At 46.0% G+C, this 23870-nt stretch overlaps 1 protein-coding gene across 2 annotated transcripts in view; it reads left to right on the forward strand.

Annotated features, from left to right (window-relative positions):
* LATS2 (large tumor suppressor kinase 2) overlaps positions 1-23870 on the forward strand; it is a 283239-nt gene that overhangs the window by 243025 nt on the left and 16344 nt on the right. For both annotated transcript variants that reach the window (XM_069639030.1, XM_069639031.1), the window contains exons 5-6: positions 2503-3085; positions 22222-22404. In XM_069639030.1, coding sequence (XP_069495131.1) covers positions 2503-3085; positions 22222-22404 — 766 coding nt within the window. The remainder of the gene's footprint in view (positions 1-2502; positions 3086-22221; positions 22405-23870) is intronic.

Raw genomic sequence — 23870 nt, forward strand, 5'->3', positions numbered from 1 at the left:
CACTGCACTCCACACAGCACAGCACCCCATCATTCCACACCACCTCTCTACACAACCACGCCCCTCCAAGCCACCATTCCACACACCCACTCCACACACCCACGCCACACACCCACTCCACACACCCACTCCACACACCCACTCCACACACCCACTCCACACACCCACTCCACACACCCACTCCACACACCCACTCCACACCACCACATCACACCACCACATCACTCCCCCACTACAAAGCTATTCTACACCACCACCTTTTCACACACCCACGCCACACCACACCACTACTCTACACAACAACTGACCTCCACACCACCTCACTGAACCACTTCTTACCACCAATACACACTACTCCACACATACACACCTCTCCACATGACCACCCTACCAAAACACCCCACCCCACACATCACCACTCCACAGCACCACCACATCACACGCCAGACCACCCCATAATTTGACACCATGCCCCACACAATCCCTCACACCACACCTCAACACAGTAATCCACACCACACCTCCACATGACCACACCCCACTCCACATGGCATTGGTCTAGTCCACCCATCTAAAGCCCCCACTCTAAGTGCTCCACTCTACCTCTCTGCCCCACTCTACTGACTTCCCCCACTCAACCGCCAGCATCCAAGCTACCCCTGTATATGTAAACACTTGCCCACACCACCCTAACCTCACTCACTCTTCCTCACCCTTCCTCAACCCCTCACCCTTCCTTGCCCCTCTCTAACCCACCTCACCCCTCTTTACTCCAACCATACCTTACTTCTCTATTTCATACCCCTCTCCATCCCGGTGTACTCCAACCAGACCCCACTCTCCCATCACCTATTCCCAACTTACCCCAATCTACCCACACCTTCCCTGCCTTACCCCTGATATCATACCAACCCTACCCCAACTTCCCTGTCTAACCCAACCAACCCACCTAAGCTCACCTCTGCCTACCCCTAGCTCATCCACATACTACCCCACTCTACCCCCACCTTCACGTTCTGTAATTTGCAGGCTAAATGTGTTGACGTAGTCTGCGAGTTAACTAGTCATCTTCATCTGACTGGAGGGTCTCACTTGAGCCCTGACAAGTAGCACCTACTGTATTCTTGACTGCTTTCCAATAGCCACAATGGCATCCACAATGGCTTTCTCTGTATTGGCCAAAATGCCTGAGGCGCTCTCTCAGATACCATAGCTAACCTTCTGGCTTTCCATTCCTGTTCTACATAGCCACTGGCTTCAGTGAGCATGGGTGCACAGTGGGCCTTTTCCGTGTGCCAGCATTGCCCATCTTAAAGTTAATTTTGGGAGTTTTTGTATTGTAGTGCACGCCATTCCAGCCTACGTGAGGCAGATAATAGTGAATTATGGTCATATTACCTCGTACATTTAGTTATTGAGAGTATGTATATTTGCATGAAGAAAAAGAAAAATCAGTACATTTTGATTGATTAGTCCACGTGGTATTTGTCTGTTATATGGTTTACCTCCTGATTGCTAAAAACAAAATCTGTTTTTGTTTACATTGAAATAACACCCAAATTTTGTTAAAGTAAATTCATCCCCATTTTAAGAAAGCAAGCCCTTAATCAATATTGAATAAGGGGTGTAAAGGCCCATCTTTTTTAAGGTATGCTGTTACTTACCCTCTACCTATTCTGACCCTTGCACTCTTATATGTTTCTTTATGATAATGCCTACAAATGCACCACAGCGGATGGATACTCTGTTTTAGAACAGTTAATTGGACAGGGAAAATCTGACAGGCAACACTAGTAACATTCCATCTAATCTTAATTCGTAAACTACGATGTATGTAGTTCTGGTCTTGTATATGACCTTTTGCCTGGTGCAAAGAGGCCCACAGCAATAGCTCTGTTCTATAGTTGGCGTACCAAATCACATTTATAGCATTTATGAAGTAGGCACAGATTACTTCATTGGGAAAATTCGATTTATTTTAGAAGCAAGAATGTGGTGTAGCATAACTATTTCTTAAATGTTCACTGTTTGAAAACAAACATTGAGTTTCCAATGTCTATTTTGTGTTGGAATCGCTTATTTTTAATTTAATTGGGCATATAATATATCATCAAAATAAATAAACGGTTCAGTCGACACCTGTTTCATGCTTTAGTCAGCACGTCTCCAGGACTGTGGTTAAGTAGGTATAAGGTTGCATTAGAACTTGGTAGGGCTGTGTTTCCATAGCAAGGTGCAACTGAAGTGTGACCTGGCATGTCTGTGTCTCTGTGACTCTCTTCCTGCTTATGCATAACTGGCATGCTTCTGCAGCTCAGCATTCTCATCCTTATACATGTTTTAAAGTTGTGCAGAGCCAAATTCTTAATTCTCCGTTTTTCTCACAAAGCCAATGTACATAGTTTCTTCTGGAAGAGTGTAATGCTGCTTTTTAAGCATAGTTTCTTTTTTGCGTATTGTGATCCCTTAATGTAACATGGATGTTCCTTTTACCCATTGAAGGCACGTCTTTGTGAAGCTGAGCAGAAACAAATGAGGAAAATTCTTTACCAGAAAGAGTCTAACTACAATAGACTGAAAAGGGCCAAAATGGATAAATCGATGTTTGTTAAAATCAAAACGCTGGGGATTGGGGCATTCGGCGAAGTGTGCCTGGCTTGCAAAGTGGACACTCACGCTCTGTATGCAATGAAAACCCTGAGGAAGAAGGATGTGTTGAACCGGAACCAAGTGGCACATGTGAAAGCTGAAAGGGACATCCTGGCAGAGGCTGACAACGAGTGGGTGGTGAAGCTCTATTACTCCTTCCAAGATAAGGAGAATTTGTACTTTGTGATGGACTACATACCCGGCGGAGACATGATGAGCCTGCTGATGAGAATGGAGGTCTTTGAAGAGCATCTGGCCAGGTTTTACATTGCAGAACTTACTCTGGCCATAGAGAGTGTGCACAAGATGGGATTCATCCACAGGGACATCAAGCCCGACAATATCCTTATAGACCTCGATGGGCATATAAAGCTTACAGACTTTGGTCTCTGTACTGGATTCCGATGGACTCACAATTCGAAATACTACCAAAAAGGTAAGGCTACTATGTACATGTAGCTTCTTGCTAATTATGGATGCCTAATTTTAGTGTCTGCTTTCAGTCTGTAATGTTCACTATTATAGAATGTATCTTTTTAAATGTCGGCTAGGAATTATCAATATGTTCATGTAAGAGTTCTAGAAAATTGAGTTTGGAAATTAAATTTCTATTTTGTAAATCACTGTTTCCCCTCCTCTCAAATTTCCCTACACGACCCTGGTTTACGTTCTCCCCGACATCGTATTTTTCAAATTCCTCCCCTTTTGGGCACCATAGCTACCGGTATGCTCTTCCGGGGACTGACCAGTACTATGAGTTTAGCCTCTGAGCCATCAGGAATTTCAGCTTCTACCACATGGCAAAACCGTGTGCATTTCCTATCACCCAGACTTCCGCAGAAACTGTTTTGTCATTGCCAGTGGTTCCAAGGAGTAGAAATGTATTGTGTGAAAATGGAAAAAGCATTATTACAAATAAAATGCAGTCCAAAACAAAATGGGGGAACTGCTAACAAGAGAATGTTATATTATTTGAAAATACTTTTATACTGCACCAAATACCACCATAGCAGTTGATGAAAGGTTCTCCACGTTGTGTGGAGCGATGGTCCACCTTACAGGACCATAGTTCAGCAATAGGACCAATGCTATCAAAACACATTCTTGCCCCAATGCATCGCTCCCTTTTATTTTTAATGTCTATTTCCCACTTTCCCATCCTCTTATCTTCCCCTCACTCATTTTCTTTCTTCGAGCAGACTAAGGTCTGGATACCCGTGGCGGGCGCAAGTACACCACTCCACAGACAAGTCAACAGGCTCTGTAACGACTCCCGGGGTGATCTGGCACAGTATAAAGGCATAATAACGTACCATAACACTCACTTGTTAGCAGTTCCCCAGTTGTTGCTCTTTATGAATTTTGTGGTAATAGTCCTCTTTCTATTTGTCCATTGTTTGTTCGCCAGGCATCTTGCCTTCCCCTTTAATGTGGCCATCTCCTGCACAATCATGCTTCCTTTAATCCTGCTGGTCTTGCACATTTATTTTCTTTGCCTATTGTTTGCTTTGGTGTTTTATATAGTGCTAAAATGCCACCTTGTGGCTTCTTCCAATCAATTTGAGGCACTATAGCACGATGCACTGCCAGAAAAGGGCATGGTTCAGACCGCTACTGTAAACATAATCTGCATCAGTACACGACAGGGTGCATGAATGGGCCCAATACCCAACCTCTCTGAGAAGGCCAGAAGCCCCTGAATATACTAGAAGGCCCTTTTCTATAGGTAGACTAGGTGAGTGGCCCTGAGGACACTCTCATGCGAGGTTGCGCTTCTAATTGTACGTGTTCAGATGCCTTGTGCCTGCTCTTCTGGCAATCATTCTGTCCTGTCAATTGCTTTTGGGGTTCAAATTATGTTCTATAGGCAGGCTCTCTTGTAAGTCACATCTAGGCTCTTGTGAATCTGTTCCCCAAACTCCTTCACTGTCCTGCATTAACCACCTTGTGTTAAAAGAGGTTCAGGAGGGAGAATACAATTCTGTAGATAAGTGACTAAATACAAATTGGTGGAAGCCATGTCCTTTACATATAATTATGTAGGTCTGAGGCAGCTCAGCGTTTGCTGAAAGAATAAGCAAGTAGAAGAAGGTATTCGCTAAAGTATACACAGAAACTGATAATGGACAAGATGTTAGTAAGTGGGCACATGTTAGCAACTAGAAGGAAGAATCCTCATGCCCGATAAGAGAACTCATTGATATTGCAAGGAAAGTTAGCTGGTCATTATCTTTCTCTGCCTTGGCATGCTTGTTCTCAATGTTGCAGTTTCTGCCCAACAACCTTACTTTTTTGGATTAACCTGATAAATTTTGCTTCTCTTTTTCCTCCATAGGGTTAGCTTTTCATATACTTCTCTTTAAGGAGGATTGTTCTGTCCCTTGCTTGTAATAATGTAACATTTCATAAAGCACCTAATGCCAGATTCGTCATGCTTTTAAGAGCTGTAATGATAGCATTATTACCCAATCCAATGGTGCTTGATATAGAGTGTAGACAAGCAAATATGAACAGAACTGACAAAGCACGCATACAGTTTGCTGGAAACAAACATCTGGACTATATATATATATATATATAAATATATATTTCTGAGGCTTGTGCAATCTGCTTAGATCACATGCTGTGCATAGGCCGACATCTAGTGGAAGCTGCGGAGTATTACAGTTTGTTTTTCGAAACTCGAAAATGGGCGTCGACACAGGCGTGCCAGTAATACTATCCCTAGTGTGATGTCCAATGTACCCAAGATCCCTCACGCGTCTAGGATCCTCAGATTGTTTTTTTCCGCCATATTGGTTGGAAGCATCTTGCGGAGTCCCCTGGCCTTAGCCATACTTTTGCTAATTATTGAAAATTAACTATTAACTTTCTTTATTGACATCCTTCCCCACCCCAACGTCGACCCTCGACACTCGACGACGGCTGGAGAAGACATCGACCGTCGGCTGCTGCACGACGGATCTGGGCCTCGGAAGGCCGCTGGCCTCGGCCCGGGCCTAGTAGGCCGCTGGCCTCGGCCCTGCAAGTAGGGAGAGTGGGGGGTGGTACATACTCTTCACTCTTAATATATAGGTACACCTTATATATTTCCTACACTTACCAGCCCGCTGCCTCAAGGTGCGTATGGAGGGTACCCCTTTCCAATTCTGCCCCAAGTGCAACCGCAAATACCCTTGGGTCGACAATATATATATATATATATATATATATATATATATATATATATATATATTTCTGAGGCTTGTGGAATCTGCTTAGATCACATGCTGTGCATAGGCCGACATCTAGTGGAAGCTGCGGAGTATTACAGTTTGTTTTTCGAAACTCGAAAATGGGCGTCGACACAGGCGTGCCAGTAATACTATCCCTAGTGTGACGTCCACTGTACCCAAGATCCCTCACGCGTCTAGGATCCTCAGATTGTTTTTTTCCGCCATACTGGTCGGAAGCATTTTGCGGAGTCCCCTGGCCTTAGCCATACTTTTGCTAATTTATAATTCTTTGACATCCTTCCCCACCCAACGTCGACCCTTGACACTCGACGACGGCTGGAGAAGACATCGACCGTCGGCTGCTGCACGACGGATCTGGGCCTCGGAAGGCCGCTGGCCTCGGCCCGGGCCTAGTAGGCCGCTGGCCTCGGCCCTGCAAGTAGGGAGAGTGGGGGGTGGTACATACTCTTCACACTTGGTATATAGGTACACCTTATATATTTCCTACACTTACCAGCCCGCTGCCTCAAGGTGCGTATGGAGGGTACCCCTCTCCAATTCTGCCCCAAGTGCAACCGCAAATACCCTTGGGTCGCCAGGCACGCCACGTGCAATCTCTGCTTGCCGAGGGACCACCCCGAAGCGAACTGCAGAGCGTGTAGTAGGTTTAAACCTAAGACACTTAAGGACCGTTCGACAAAGCGTTGGGCCCACCACGCCAGGCAGGCGGCCATGGCAGCGGAGGGCGCCTTCAGCAATGGCAGCGACGCCGTACTTTCGGACGGCGAGGGCATTACGGCGTCGAAAGACAGCCGAGCGCAGGTCCCCGACCTCGGAAGGTCGTCCGGGCAGGGCGGCTATGGGGAAGACCCCCGGCGACGCAAGCGCTACACACCCTACACAAACTAAGCACACTAAGTCCAACCGAACCTCGACGACGTCAACTTCTCGGAAAGAGGCACAGATAGAACGGTCCGACTCGGTGTCCTCTGGGCGCTCTCGATCGAGATCGCCTCATGACGCAAGGCAATCATCCACTCTTGCCAAGAGTGCCTCGCTCCCTAGACTAACGGAAGTTCGATCGTCGGAGGACGAAGACGACTTCCACCCCCAGGCCGCGCTCCAAGAGACGGAGCCCGCAGTTAACACCAGCGAGGCCCCACGCTCGAAAGACACAGATACCTCTTCCGATCCTCAACGCCAGGCGTCGAAAGTCTCCGGGGCCTCCAAGGGACAGGGAAAACATTTTTCCACGCACGGGGAGGGGGGGGGAAACAGCGGAAAGCACATTCTTCCACTCCTGTAAGACCATCCTTCCCCCCCGAAGCAGACAAACAAATACAAGTCTACTGAGAGATCAACATCCAGCAAGGGTACCCTTGATAAGTCCCCTAAGTTGACTACTAAGGTCATCCCCTGTTCCAAAGAATGGTCCAGTGAAGACATAGACAGGGTCATGTCAAGGATGTCTTCCTTGGCAGATTTTTACGACAAGAATCCAGAGCATTTCCTCTCGTATGACCCTCAGGGGGCCACACCCTCAGGTTCCACTGATCCTATCCCCCTTAGTAAAAAGGCCCGGTTCGAAAGACCTGAACCCTTTGAGGTGCAGCCTTACTCTACTCCATACTCTACTCCACACCCCAGGTACCAAGGAGAGCCTTTCCCTGAGGGGGACCAGGAGTTTGAAATTATGGAGGAACAAACCGGGACGGAATACTATGCGGATGATGAGGAGCAGGAAATTTACAGAGTAGATTCCCCGGTAGAGGACGAAGCCCCAATTACCGACTTGCCAGTCGATAACCAGCCCCTCCTTAACGAGGTTCTCGCTCGCGCGGCAGAACATTTTCACATCGACACCCACGGTGTACAGGAGGAAAGGGACTTCGCAGAAGAGTTGGTGGGAGAGAGGAGGCCGGTCGCTCAGACCATCCCTATCCTTAAATCCATCCAACGAAGAATAGATCCGTCCCTGGTGAACCCTAACCTCACCAGAGCAGTCAACCCCAGGGTCGAAAAACTTTTCCGGGCAGCCCAGTCTGACCCTCTCTATATAAGAGGACATCTTAAACCAGACTCCCTAGTTGTTACCAACACTCGGAAGAGGGCTGGAACACCTTTATCTTCGTCAGAAGCTCCTCCCGACAAGGAGAGCAAGAAACTTTACGGGTTTGGCAGGAAGGTAGCCTCAACGTCCGCCTACCAAGCAAGGATTGCTAACTCCACCACCCTGTTGGCCAGCTACAACTGCCATCAATGGGAAGAGGTCGCGGCACTCATAGCCTCTGCTCCTGAACCGTTAAAGGGACAATTGGCTCGGATCTCGGCAGAAGGGAGAGCCGTGTCTGGTTGCATATTGAAAGCAACTTTCGACGCCGCAGACAACGCAGGGAGATTGATAGCAGAAGGTACTGTTATCAAAAGACATGCGTGGTTACGGCAGTCGGGATTCAAAACAGAAACTCAGGCTTCATTAATAGACAAGCCGGTGGAACCCGAACTATTGTTTGGGAAAGCGGTCGAAGACGCACTGAAAAACACCAAGGACGAATACGAAACACTGAAATCCCTTGGCCAACTAACCAACAAACCCCCTAACCAGAGGGGGAACAGTAATTTTCGTCGCCCACGCGGCCAAAATTCACAAAGAGGCAACTATGCCCAGGGACAGGGTACACAGTGGAACAACAGCCAGCAGTCTACCCAAGGTTACGGCAGGGGTAACAAAAGAGGTCGTGGGAGAGGCAGAGGCAGCCCCAACAAGGGAGGTGGCACGCCTCCACCAAAGCAGTGACGCTCAGTTCAGGGTCCCTTCTCACGCAACCCCAGTAGGGGGACGCATTTCCAACTTCACCCAGGCTTGGGAAGGGATCACCTCAGAAAGATGGGTGCTGTCAACAGTGTCCACAGGATATTGTATAGAATTACTGCAGCGTCCCCGGAACCATCCTCCACGACAAAGAGTACACTCCTTAGAACATCAGAAGATCCTTCTCGAGGAGATCGCCATTCTGCTAGAAAAGGACGCGAAAGAACTCGTCCCAGGACACCAGGTAAACAAGGGTATCTATTCAACTTACTTCCTTGTGCCAAAGAAAGATTTGACAATGCGCCCAGTATTGGGCTTACGGCCTGCCAACAAGTATGTCAAGCCCCAAAAATTCCGTATGACCACGCTACAAGAGGTAATCCCCCTCCTAAAAAAAGGGGGATTACATGGCAACCTTGGATATGAAAGATGCTTATTTTCATATTTCCATGCTCCCGGCGCACAGAAAGTACTTGCGCTTCAAGGTGGACAGTCGCCACTACCAATTCAAGGTACTGCCCTTCGGGATAGCTTCAGCACCAAGGGTATTCACCAAGGTACTGGCGGTGGCAGCTGCACACCTACGCAGGGAGGCAATCCCAGTGTACCCTTATCTGGACGACTGGCTCATAACTGGGGAAACCCCAGGAATTAGCAGGACAAACATTCAAAGGACTATCGACCTCCTCCACGAATTAGGCTTCTCAATCAACGAGAAGAAGTCAAGCCTGGTGCCAAGCACCTCAAAACAGTTCCTAGGAGCAATCCTAGATACTCAGAAAGGGTTGACCTTCCCTTCGGAAGAGAGAATTCGGAATATACTACTGCAAATTCCACATTATCAGTCCGGTCAACAAAAAACGGTACGCAAAGCAATGCGGTTACTGGGCATGATGGCGTCATGCATTTACCTGGTCCCCCACGCGCGACTGCGCATGCGTCCCATGCAGGAATGGTTGGCGAAACAGTGGTCTCAGGCAAGTGGTCAGTGGGACGATCTAGTGGTCGTTTCGCCAACACTTGTACAGAGCCTACACTGGTGGACAAGAGAGAATCTCGCAAGGGGAAAACCCTTTTACGATCCAGAAGTACAGGCAGTGGTGACTACAGATGCATGCCTGACTGGGTGGGGAGCTCACCATCTCCACCACACAGCTCAGGGTCTCTGGTCTCACTCAGTAGCCAAGAACCACATAAACCTGCTAGAGCTTCTGGCAGTATTCAGAGCGCTTCGGGCGTTCAAGCCCCATCTACTAAACTTGTCGGTGCAGATCCGGACGGACAGCACGACAGCCATGTTCTATCTGAACAAGCAAGGAGGGACTCGTTCGCCAAATCTGTTCAAGCTTGCCCAGAAAATCTGGATATGGGCACTCAGACGGAACATCTTCCTGTCATCGCAACATGTTCCAGGGGAGCTCAATTCCCTAGCGGATGCTCTAAGCAGAAACTCCCTCCCAGAAGAACACGAATGGGTCCTTCACAGAAAGATCGTAGAAGATCTCTTCTTTCAGTGGGGTTTCCCCACTATAGATTTATTCGCCACAAGCGAAAACAAACAATGCCCAGGATTTGCATCCAGGTTCCCCCAGCCAGACTCCCAAGGGAACGCCCTGTGGATGAACTGGTCAGGGATGTTTGCGTACGCTTTCCCACCAACTCCTCTCATCAGGAAGGTGGTGTACAAGATGAACAAGGAATCGATGACGCTCATCCTAGTTGCTCCCATGTGGGCGAGACAACCATGGTTTCCACACCTACGCAGGATGGCGGTGTGCGAACCCATCAAACTTCCAGCCTGGTACAACCTACTGTCCCAGCAACAAGGTCAAACAGTGCACCAGCAACCCAACTCAATGAACCTGGCAGCATGGCTCCTGAGGTCATAGAGTTTGGACATCTCAATTTACCACAGAGGTGTATGGACATCCTAAAAGAATCCAGGAACCAAACACAAGGCACTGTTACTTTGACAAGTGGAAGAGATTCGTTATTTGGTGCCAGAATAAACAAATCAACCCTGTTGATTGCACTCCTTCCAACATTGTGACATACATGCTCCACCTGCTGGATGCAGGATTGGTTTTTAACTCTCTGAAAGTACACCTGGCAGCCCTCTCGGCTTACACCACATCCCATAACAGGGTGTCGTGGTGGAAAGTACCAGTAGTTAAAGCCTTCATGGAAGGAGTAAAGAGACTTCACCCTCCTATTTCGAACCCACCGCCAGGATGGGACCTTAATGTGGTGCTAGCTAAGCTCATGGGCCCCCCTTTCGAACCCATGCATAAAAGTAGTCTCAAACACCTGACTTATAAAACGGCCTTCTTAGTAGCCATTACCTCTATAAGAAGGGTCAGTGAAATTCAGGCTCTGTCAGTGCAGGATCCTTTCTTTACTATCCACAAAGACAAACTGGTTTTACGCACACACCCTAGGTTCTCACCTAAATTTATATCAAAGTTCCATGAAAACCAGTCCATCGAGCTTCCGGCTTTCTTCCAGAACCCGCAAAGCACGGCTGAGGTGAAACTACACACCCTAGATGTGCGCAGGGCGGTCCTCTACTATGTAAATAAAACCAGACCGCTAAGGAAAACAGATCAACTGTTTGTCTCCGTAGCTACAGGCAGAGAGGGAGATCGCGTCTCTAAAGGCGCTATCTCGAAGTGGATTATCAACTGTATACAGCTGTGTTACTCTCTTTCTGAAAAGACTCTGCCTTTTACGCCACGAGCCCACTCTACTAGAGGCATTGGGGCCACTCTGGCTTTCATTGCAAATGTTCCCCTCGACACCATTTGCAAAGCAGCTACTTGGAGCTCTATTCACACTTTTACTCAGCATTACTGCATTGACACTCATTCCAGGACAGATACACAAGTGGGACAAGCGGTTCTAAGACACCTGTTTGCTCATGACCCTTCTCACATCCCACCTCCTTCTTCTGGTACTGCTCGCTAATCTATGCACAGCATGTGATCTAAGCAGATTCCACAAGCCTCAGAAGGGATACATTACTCACCGTAATCGTATTTCTGATGCTTGTATCTGCTTAGATTCACATGCGACCCACCCTTCCTCCCCTCCGAGAGAAGGCGCATGATTGCTTGTAGTCTTACCTTTCTGTCTATCTGCCTGGATTATCTGTACTCGCGCTACTCCTCATGCTTCCTCATGTCAGAAAAAATACAATCTGAGGATCCTAGACGCGTGAGGGATCTTGGGTACAGTGGACGTCACACTAGGGATAGTATTACTGGCACGCCTGTGTCGACGCCCATTTTCGAGTTTCGAAAAACAAACTGTAATACTCCGCAGCTTCCACTAGATGTCGGCCTATGCACAGCATGTGAATCTAAGCAGATACAAGCATCAGAAATACGATTACGGTGAGTAATGTATCATATATATATTTCTGAGGCTTGTGAAATCTGCTTAGATCACATGCTGTGCATAGGCCGACATCTAGTGGAAGCTGCGGAGTATTAGTTTGTTTTTCGAAACTCGAAAATGGGCGTCGACAAAGGTGTGCCAGTAATACTATCCCTAGTGTGACGTCCACTGTACCCAAGATCCCTCACGCGTCTAGGATCCTCAGATTGTTTTTTTCCGCCATACTGGTCGGAAGCATTTGCGGAGTCCCCTGGCCTTAGCCATACTTTTGCTAATAATCAAATTTATAATTCTTATTGACATCCTTCCCCACCCCAACCCTCGATACTCGACGACGGCTGGAGAAGACATCGACCGTCGGCTGCTGCACGACGGATCGGGGCCTTGGAAGGCCGCTGGCCTCGGCCCGGGCCTAGTAGGCCGCTGGCCTCGGCCCTGCAAGTAGGGAGAGTGGGGGGTGGTACATACTCTTCACTCTTGATATATAGGTACACCTTATATATTTCCTACACTTACCAGCCCGCTGCCTCAAGGTGCGTATGGAGGGTACCCCTTTCCAATTCTGCCCCAAGTGCAACCGCAAATACCCTTGGGTCGACAGGCACGCCACGTGCAATCTCTGCTTGCCGAGGGACCACCCCGAAGCGAACTGCAGAGCGTGTAGTAGGTTTAAACCTAAGACACTTAAGGACCGTTCGACAAAGCGTTGGGCCCACCACGCCAGGCAGGCGGCCATGGCAGCGGAGGGCGCCTTCAGCGATGGCAGCGACGCCGTACTTTCGGACGGCGAGGGCATTACGGCGTCGAAAGACAGCCGAGCGCAGGTCCCCGACCTCGGAAGGTCGTCCGGCAGGGCGGCTATGGGGAAGACCCCCGGCGACGCAAGCGCTACACACCCTACACACACTAAACACACTAAGTCCAACCGAACCTCGACGATGTTGACTTCTCGGAAAGAGGCACAGATAGAACGGTCCGACTCGGTGTCCTCTGGGCGCTCTCGATCGAGATCGCCTCTTGACGCAAGGCAATCATCCACTCTTGCCAAGAGTGCCTCGCTCCCTAGACTAACGGAAGTTCGATCGTTGGAGGAAGAAGACGACTTCCATCCCCAGGCCGCGCTCCAAGAGATGGAGCCCGCAGTTAACATCAGAGAGGCCCCACGCTCGAAAGACACAGATACCTCTTCCGATCCTCGACGCCAGACGTCGAAAGTCTCCGGGGCCTCCAAGGGACAGGGAAAACACTTTTCCACGCACGGGGAAGGGGGGAAACAGCGGAAAGCACTTTCTTCCACTCCTGTAAGGCCATCCTTTCCCCCAAAGCACACAGACAGATACAAGTCTAATGCAACATCCAGCAAGGGTACCCTTGATAAGTCCCCAAAATTGCCTACTAAAGTCATCCCCTGTTCCAAAAATTGGTCCAGTGAAGACATAGACAGGGTCATGTCAAGGATGTCTTCCTTGGCAGATTTTTACGACAAGAATCCAGAGCATTTCCTCTCGTACGACCCTCAGGGGGCCACACCCTCAGGTTCCACTGATCCTATCCCCCTAAGTAAAAAGGCCCGGTTTGAAAGACCTGAACCCTTTGAGGTGCAGCCTTACTCTACTCCATACTCTACTCCACACCCCAGGTACCAAGGAGAGCCTTTCCCTGAGGGGGACCAGGAGTTTGAAATTATGGAGGAACAAACCGGGGCGGAATACTATGCGGATGATGAGGACCAGGAGGAGGGAGAAGATGAGCAGGAAATTTACAGAGTAGATTCCACGGTAGAGAACGAAGCCCCTATTACCGACTCGCCAGTCGATAACCAACCCCTCCTTAATGAGGTTCTCGCTCGCGCGGCAGAACATTTTCACATCGACACCCACGGTGTACAGGAGGAAAGGGACTTCGCAGAAGAGTTGGTGGAAGAGAGGAGGCCGGACGCTCAGACCATCCCTATCCTTAAATCCATCCAACGAAGAATAGATCCATCCCTGGTGAACCCAAACCTCACCAGAGCTGTCAACCCCAGGGTCGAAAAACTTTTCCGGGCAGCCCAGTCTGACCCTCTCTATATAAGAGGACATCTTAAACCAGACTCCCTAGTTGTTACCAACACTCGGAAAAGGGCTGGAACACCCTTATCTTCGTCAGAAGCTCCTCCCGACAAGGAAAGCAAAACACTTTACGGGTTTGGCAGGAAGGTAGCCTCAACGTCCGCCTACCAAGCAAGGATTGCTAACTCCACCACCCTGTTGGCCAGCTACAACTGCCATCAATGGGAAGAGGTCGCGGCACTCATAGCCTCTGCTCCTGAACCGTTAAAAGGCCAATTGGCTCGGATCTCGGCAGAAGGGAGAGCCGTGTCTGGTTGCATATTAAAAGCAACTTTCGACGCCGCGGACAACGCAGGGAGATTGATAGCAGAAGGTACTGTTATCAAGAGACATGCGTGGTTACGGCAGTCGGGGTTCAAAACAGAAACTCAGGCTTCATTAATAGATAAGCCGGTGGAACCAGATCTATTGTTTGGGAAAGCGGTCGAAGACACACTAAAAAACGCCAAGGAAGAATACGAAACACTGAAATCCCTTGGCCAACTAACCAACAAACCCCCTAACCAGAGGGGGAACAGTAATTTTCGTCGCCCACGCAGCCAAAATTCACAAAGAGGCAACTATGCCCAGGGACAGGGTACACAGTGGAACAACAGCCAGCAGCAGTCTACCCAAGGTTACGGCAGGGGTAACAAAAGAGGTCGTGGGAGAGGCAGAGGCAGCCCCAATAAGGGAGGTGGCACGCCTCCACCAAAGCAGTGACGCTCAGTTCAGGGTCCCTTCTCACGCAACCCCAGTAGGGGGACGCATTTCCAACTTCACCCAGGTTTGGGAAGGGATCACCTCAGACAGATGGGTGCTGTCAACAGTGTCCACAGGATATTGTATAGAATTACTGCAGCGTCCCCGGAACCATCCTCCACGACAAAGAGTACACTCCTTAGAACATCAGAAGATCCTTCTCGAGGAGATCGCCATTCTGCTAGAAAAGGACGCGATAGAACTCGTCCCAGGACACCAGGTAAACAAGGGTATCTATTCAACTTACTTCCTTGTGCCAAAGAAAGATTTGACAATGCGCCCAGTATTGGACTTACGGCCTGCCAACAAGTATGTCAAGCCCCAAAAATTCTGTATGACCACGCTACAAGAGGTAATCCCCCTCCTAAAAAAGGGGGATTACATGGCAACCTTGGATATGAAAGAGGCTTATTTTCATATTTCCATGCTCCCGGCGCACAGAAAGTACTTGCGCTTCAAGGTGGACAGTCGCCACTACCAATTCAAGGTACTGCCCTTCGGGATAACTTCAGCACCAAGGGTATTCACCAAGGTACTGGTGGTGGCAGCTGCACACCTACGCAGGGAGGCAATCCCAGTGTACCCTTATCTGGACGACTGGCTCATAACGGGGGAAACCCCAAGGATTTGCAGGACAAACATTCAAAGGACTATCAATCTCCTCCACGAATTAGGCTTCTCAATCAACGAGAAGAAGTCAAGCCTGGTGCCAAGCACCTCAAAACAGTTCCTAGGAGCAATCCTAGATACTCAGAAAGGGTTGACCTTCCCTTCGGAAGAAAGAATTCGGAATATACTACTGCAAATTCCACATTATCAGTCCGGTCAACAAATAACGGTACGCAAAGCAATGCGGTTACTGGGCATGATGGCGTCATGCATTTACCTGGTCCCCCACGCGCGTCTGCGCATGCGTCCCATGCAGGAATGGTTGGCGAAACAGTGGTCTCAGGCAAGTGGTCAGTGGGACGATCTAGTGGTCGTTTCGCCAACACTTGTACAGAGCCTACACTGGTGGACAAGAGAGAATCTCGCAAGGGGAAAAACCTTTTACGATCCCGAAGTACAAGCAGTGGTGACTACAGATGCATGCCTGACTGGGTGGGGAGCTCACCATCTCCACCACACAGCTCAGGGTCTCTGGTCTCACTCAGTAGCCAAGAACCACATAAACCTGCTAGAGCTTCTGGCAGTATTCAGAGCGCTTCGGGCGTTCAAGCCCTATCTACTAAACTTGTCGGTGCAGATCCTGACGGACAGCACGACAGCCATGTTCTATCTGAACAAGCAAGGAGGGACTCGTTCGCCAAATCTGTCCAAGCTTGCCCAGAAAATCTGGATATGGGCACTCAAACGGAACATCTTCCTGTCATCGCAACATGTTCCAGGGGAGCTCAATTCCCTAGCGGATGCTCTAAGCAGAGACTCCCTCCCAGAAGAACACGAATGGGTCCTTCACAGAAAGATCGTAGAAGATCTCTTCTCTCAGTGGGGTTTCCCCACTATAGACTTATTCGCCACAAGCGAAAACAAACAATGCCCAGGATTTGCATCCAGGTTCCCCCAGCCAGACTCCCAAGGGAACGCCCTGTGGATGAACTGGTCAGGGATGTTTGCGTACGCTTTTCCACCAACTCCTCTCATCAGGAAAGTGGTGTACAAGATGAACAAGGAATCGATGACGCTCATCCTAGTTGCTCCCATGTGGGCGAGACAACCATGGTTTCCACACCTACGCAAGATGGCGGTGTGCGAGCCCATCAAACTTCCAGCCTGGTACAACCTACTGCCCCAGCAACAAGGTCAGACAGTGCACCAGCAACCCATCTCAATGAACCTGGCAGCATGGCTCCTGAGGTCATAGAGTTTGGACATCTCAATTTACCACAGAGGTGTATGGACATCCTAAAAGAATCCAGGAAACCAAACACAAGGCACTGTTACTTTGACAAGTGGAAGAGATTCGTTATTTGGTGCCAGAATAAACAAATCAACCCTGTTAATTGCACTCCTTCCAACATTGTGACATACATGCTACACCTGCTGGATGCAGGATTGGTTTTTAACTCTCTGAAAGTACACCTGGCAGTCCTCTCGGCTTACACCACATCCCATAACAGGGTGTCGTGGTGGAAAGTACCAGTAGTTAAAGCCTTCATGGAAGGAGTAAAGAGACTTCACCCTCCTATTTCGAACCCACCGCCAGGATGGGACCTTAATGTGGTGCTAGCTAAGCTCATGGGCCCCCCTTTCGAACCCATGCATAAAAGTAGTCTCAAACACCTGACGTATTAAACGGCCTTCTTAGTAGCCATTACCTCTATAAGAAGGGTCAGTGAAATTCAGGCTCTGTCAGTGCAGGATCCTTTCTTTACTATCCATAAAGACAAACTGGTTTTACGCACACACCCTAGGTTCTCACCTAAATTTATATCTAAGTTCCATGTAAACCAGTCCATCGAGCTTCCGGCTTTCTTCCAGAACCCGCAAAGCTCGGCTGAGGTGAAACTACACACCCTAGATGTGCGTAGGGCGGTCCTCTACTATGTAAATAAAACCAGACCGCTAAGGAAAACAGATCAACTGTTTGTCTCCGTAGCTACAGGCAGAGAGGGAGATCGCGTCTCTAAAGGCGCTATCTCGAAGTGGATTATCAACTGTATACAGCTGTGTTACTCTCTTTCTGAGAAAACTCTGCCTTTTACGCCAAGAGCCCACTCTACTAGAGGCATTGGGGCCACTCTGGCTTTCATTGCAAATGTTCCCCTCGACACCATTTGCAAAGCAGCTACTTGGAGCTCCATTCACACTTTTACTCAGCATTACTGCATTGACACTCATTCCAAGACAGATACACAAGTGGGACAAGCGGTTCTAAGACACCTGTTTGCTCATGACCCTTCTCACATCCCACCTCCTTCTTCTGGTACTGCTCGCTAATCTATGCACAGCATGTGATCTAAGCAGATTCCACAAGCCTCAGAAGGGATACATTACTCACCGTAATCGTATTTATGATGCGTGTATCTGCTTAGATTCACATGCGACCCACCCTTCCTCCCCTCCGAGAGAAGGCGCATGATTGCTTGTAGTCTTACCTTTCTGTCTATCTGCTTGGATTATCTGTACTCACGCTACTCCTCATGCTTCCTCATGTCAGAAAAAATACAATCTGAGGATCCTAGACGCGTGAGGGATCTTGGGTACAGTGGACGTCACACTAGGGATAGTATTACTGGCACGCCTGTGTCGACGCCCATTTTCGAGTTTCGAAAAACAAACTGTAATACTCCGCAGCTTCCACTAGATGTCGGCCTATGCACAGCATGTGAATCTAAGCAGATACAAGCATCAGAAATACGATTACGGTGAGTAATGTATCCCATATATATTCCTGATTTTCGTTTCCATCAAACTGTATGAAAGATGTTTGTTTTATTCATAATATTTGTTTTGAAGCGCAAACACCATCATAGAAGCACAATAAACACATGAAAACAAATAAATACAGCATTGAAGAAAATAAATAATTAACAACATCTTTTTCTGATGATGCTTGTTCAATGTAAGAGTGCATAGCAAAAGTTACATTGATTTTAGTTTATTTTTTGTACCATTAAGAGATCGTAAATGATAACCTTTTAAGAATCGGGATTAAATATTTTCCCCTAAGAGGTTTAAAATTTGCCACAAAGGATTTTTTTTTAAAATCACAACATATTAGAGTTTCTATTACAATTCCACCTATGTATTACAAAAGCTAGCGGAAGGTGATTGATTGGCCTTGTGGTTGAACAATACACCCTCTAACAAGGATTATCAATCCAGCCGAAGTAATTTTCCACATGATGCACATAAAACTAAAAATAATGACGTACTAAACTGTTTCTTTGTTGGGAAATATACTTCTGTTCTTTCTTTAAAGTGGTATATTTAAAACCCCAAAATGTTGTATCCATTAAAGGCGCAGTAGCTGGAACAAAAAATATGTCTGAAAGACCCAACAGAGCAAACTGCTTTTTAAAATATTGCATCATGGACTAAATGAGATAACCTCCAAATCTTCCAGATCATGTATAGCCCAGTGAGTTGGGTGATGATTCCTATTTTCCACAGTCTTACCCAAAATTGTAACGTTTACATTTTTTCAGGTCAAATACATAGCCTAGACCAGCATTGGGGTGAATTAAATATATATATTTTTTAATTTGTGGAATGTTTTATACATAAAACCTTTCACAAAAATTAGAAAAATGCAAATACATGAGCATTTGTTATAAAATTAATAAAAATGAAAAGTCACCATCAACAAGTAGTTTCACAATTCATACAAGATCACCAATTAGAGACATTCAAAATACATTATAAAAGATTTAGCACCACATGTATTAAGGATATTTGATTTCCTTTTAAAATTCTCCTCCAAAAATGCTATGTACATAGGCTCATTTTGTTATACACAACGCGTTTACAATAGTTTCTTTTAGAGGACAATGCTTCATATTCAATGTACCAGTGTTTTAAAGTCTCCTCATTTAGTTGGCAAAATCAACAAAGTCTTTGACTTCTTGAATGTTAAGCCAATCAACCTTTGCTTCATTAGTTAAAATGTAATTAAATTTAAATATCATGAAGATATTTCTAACAATTGCATTATGATGTCGTAAATAATTATCGAGGAATGTTATCATACATTTTTAATTCTGATGATCATTGTCAAAAAAGATAATACGCCATGTGATTTTCTCTTGTACTAATCCAGTCAAGAGTCCAGAATGATTTTGTTATCTTAGTATGATTATAGATAAGGTCAGCTTTGTCGACTTCCAGAGATGCCAATTTAGCTAAGCAAAAAGAACTCCACAAATCAAGCAATGTCATTCACCTAATAATGAACAGGGCAGTGGAGTCAAAAACTTTTGGAATAGTTGAAGTTGTTTCTAGTCTACTCATGTCTGGAGTGGCATAAGGCCCAATTCATGACGAATTACTGTGTATTAAACATTAGGAGCACCTTATGAGACACCAAATATATGGCAGAGAAACTGGTATATCTTTTACTTGATTTCGGGCAGCAGATGCATGACCCCAAACTTCATCACAGTAGCTATGGATCGCAATTGATTTTGCACAATGAATAGGTAAAATTGAGGCAAAAGTAAAAATTCCCAGATCCGTACCAAATTAAAAAAGGGCATCATTCGCTTGTGCCATTTTAGTTTCTGAACTAGTGACCTGTGAGCCCCAGTCCAGATTGTTTAGAATAGTAATCCCTAAATAACATTGTTTAACCCACTTCAGCTTGCTGACCGCAGCTAAAGCTGGGGGCAGTCTTCCACTGCGCCGGCCCAGCACATTAAGTTAGATTTATTTGTGTTCAGACAAATATCAAGGGCAGCCATGAATTTCATATATCAAGTGACAAGTTTTAGAAGTGGTCTTGGTGTACGGGGTATGAGAACGACGTCATCAGCATAAGCCCTTGCACAAATGTTCCTGCTGGCTTTTCTTGGCCTATTGACATAAAGATTAAACGGGACACAAACCTATTTAACGCTGCAAGATTATCAGAACACTGAGGTCCGAGCGCCCTGTTGATCAAGGGAAACCATTGCAGAAAAATTTCTTTGTAACACTACCAGCATAGATAATATGGGCCGCCTTATCAAATATAATGATTCCAATAATTATTGGCGGTTAACACGATCAAAGGCAGACCCGAAATCCATAAACCCCCAGAAAATAGGGCTACTGTTACCAAGAACATTTTTGTCTAAAATGTTACTCGCGTTTACGGATTGCTCCTTAATTCCTACTCCCTCTCAAACCCCGTACTGCCCTTCTGCAAGGCTTTTATTCTGGCCCAATCAATAATTCTATTATAAATCAATCTGCTGAACTATTTTGCAGAAGAGTCAGTTAGGCAAATCGGAGGCTAGCACTTGGATCCGACCTATCTTTCATTTTAAAAAAGGAAACAATTATTGCTCATAAAGCGATCTTTCGATCTTCGTCTCGAACAAATTGCCTACGCCTCTCAGATGCCCGTATCGTCGGTAATTTGTTCGAGATGAAGAATAAAAGATCCCTTTATGAGCGAATTCACGCTCGCATTTGGGAAGAATTTTTTTTTTTTCTTCCTTTCCGTCTGCGTTGTGTAAACAATACCGCGCCCGGCAGTTCAACATACAGGAAGCGGTCCAGTGTGAAAAAATCTCTTCACAGCAGAAACCCATTTCAACTGATACTTATGGGATCTAATTGGTTGGACGATAAGTCTGTGGATTGAAGATTAGTCTCTTTGGAGAGATCCAGTACCATAGACATACACCAGAGGCTACTGGAAGACAAGCCAGTAGGCAAACCTAATTGGGTTTGCAGAATTTTGTTAATGTTCATCCAATCCTGATGAAGACTCACATAATTTGTCAAGTCGAAACTATTTACCAACTGGGAAGCCCGTTTCGTAAAGAAGATCCATACTTATGGCCACCAATAGTCGATACTTTGTCTGGAATGAACCGTCACTAACAATGACATTTTGTTTGGAACCATTAATAATATAATGGAAATGAAATTGGAATTCTCTTAATATTTTAAAATATTTACATGTTTTAGAGATTCAATTAGTTTGAATGAATGTTATGAATGCATGATTAGTAGGACGCTCTCTCTCTCTTTTTTTTAAAAAATTGATTAAAATGCTCAATGATGTTTTTTATGCAAATCAAAATAAAATGAAAATAATTATTTGATTTTTATATTCTCTTGCCTGCCTTCTTCAGTCTCTCTCGCTATCCTGGTACCACCCTTGCTGTATTATGTCTCTACCTCAAGGTGCCAGAGATTGTTGAGGTCCCCACCTTGGGTTTGTTTGGAAATGTCATATTGCCATGTACAAAACTGTTAGCTTCCTACAGTGTACACCAATGAAACTCTGTACAATGAGAGAATTCACACATTTTCTTGCTGCATGTACCCAGCGCTGGGTCTGCCGATGCTCCCAGCAAGAGCACCCACGGATGGGGCGGACATGCTTGGGGGGAGCAGACACTATAAAATGGGGGACAATGTCCCCTGTCCCCTACGTAGAGATGCCACTGATCTTAATATCATATGCATGATAATTCATACATTTACATTTCATTGGATCGTGGTCTGTTTGATAACCTGTATTGAATGTTGGGGGCTGCTATACCTTAGGTTGTTTCTGACAGTCCGACTCGGTAATGAATTTCCATGGATGTGAGGTTTATGTGCAGGATTTTATAGATGCTATTTTTCTTATTGGTAAAAGGGAACCACATCAGGCAAGACAGCATGGAGCCTAGCGATTTTTGGGATGACGTGTCAAACTGTAGATGTGGGGACCGGTTAAAGACCTTGGAGCAAAGAGCTAACAAACAGCACCACCGATGTTTGGCCCATTCATTGGTGGGGACGCCAAACTACATTGCTCCTGAAGTTCTCCTTCGCAAAGGTATGCTCTCTATATATTTGTATATGTACTGCAAATAAGTAAGCAATGCTCTAAGTGTTTAAGTTATTATTCTTTTATTACATAATGTTATTGATTTAGATCCCAAATCAAATTCTGTACCTCCACTTTGAAGGCCTTCAAATCAAACATAGATCATGAGTTGTATGGCAAATATTGTGGCTCCTGTATAATTGGTGCAACTGTGGCCCTTTGGATGTACTCCAAATTTTTTGCATGAGCCAGACTATGTCATAGAATTGTCATTGCTTTCATTGTTTTATCTATTGTATAATATAGTATATAGTGATTCGATGGTAACTTTGATGGGAATGATTAGGTTTTAACTTTTCATTACAAAAAGTTAAAAATAAATTGATGATTAGCATGAAAGTGCGATACCAGCCAATCCTTATGCATCCAATGGCTAAGGGACAGAGGGGAGGTTGCAAGGATTATGCCGCTGTCACTGGACAGCATTCTGAACCTGGTACTAGGCAGGTAGCAGAGTCCCTCTGTCAAGTTTTGGTTACAGAAGACATTGTCATCGCAACCTTATAATTATCGTTTTGAGTAGCAAAGGAATTTCGCAGCTCCACTGGTTCAACCATGGATGTTTGGAGGGAAACCTTTAAATTAGTCCAAGTGTCAAAAAGCAAGAAAAAATGCAAATGCTTTGAAATGCTCACCATCATGATAAATGTGGTCAGAATGGGAGGGTGGTGGGAGAGAATTCACCGGCTGGCTTAAATTGTCTTGGATATAGATTTCAATGTTACCAAAATCAGGAATCTCAATGAAAAATTAACAAGTATTTCAATCCCTATTTATGTTTCACACTCTAGTTGGCATCACTATCCTTTTGGTACATCATGCTTGCATCAGAAATTATGTAACTAAACAGAAGGAACAGTATAAATCAAAAGAAATTATATTTGCGATCCATTGTATTTTTTACTTCCAGGACACTACTGACTGGCATACTATTGCATTGGTATGCCAGCTTGGTGGTAATGTATGCACTAAGAAGCAAAAATGGGGAGCTCTTCTTTTTTTGTTGTTGCTCTATTTCTGTCTATCCATCGGCCAAACACGAGAGCTCACTCATATGGACCATTTAAACATTTACCTCTTTGCTAACATCATTTTATGTTTGCCTAATGGTTATTTGGTCTTCAGGGTCGAACATGTGAAAGCAGGTGTTATAAGTGAGTGTCAGACTTTTAAATTAATTGCATGAAGCAAACAAACTGCTTGCAAATATGAGTATAAGTGATACATAATCTAGAGTAACTAGAGCCAGGGCTGCTTTCATGATGGTACCTGGGCAGTTTCATGTGTTACATCAGGGAGCACCTCTTTTTCTAGTATTTATAGTTTATGCATTACTTATAGTGATATACTGGCATTGATCTAGTTTCTAAGTGCTCCCAATTTTCTCTAATTAAGGAACCCGGATTAAAGATTGG

The sequence above is a fragment of the Ambystoma mexicanum genome, chromosome 7q (assembly GCF_040938575.1).
Source record: "Ambystoma mexicanum isolate Mex_15411 chromosome 7q, UKY_AmexF1_1, whole genome shotgun sequence".
Classification (NCBI taxonomy): Eukaryota; Metazoa; Chordata; class Amphibia; order Caudata; family Ambystomatidae; genus Ambystoma; species Ambystoma mexicanum.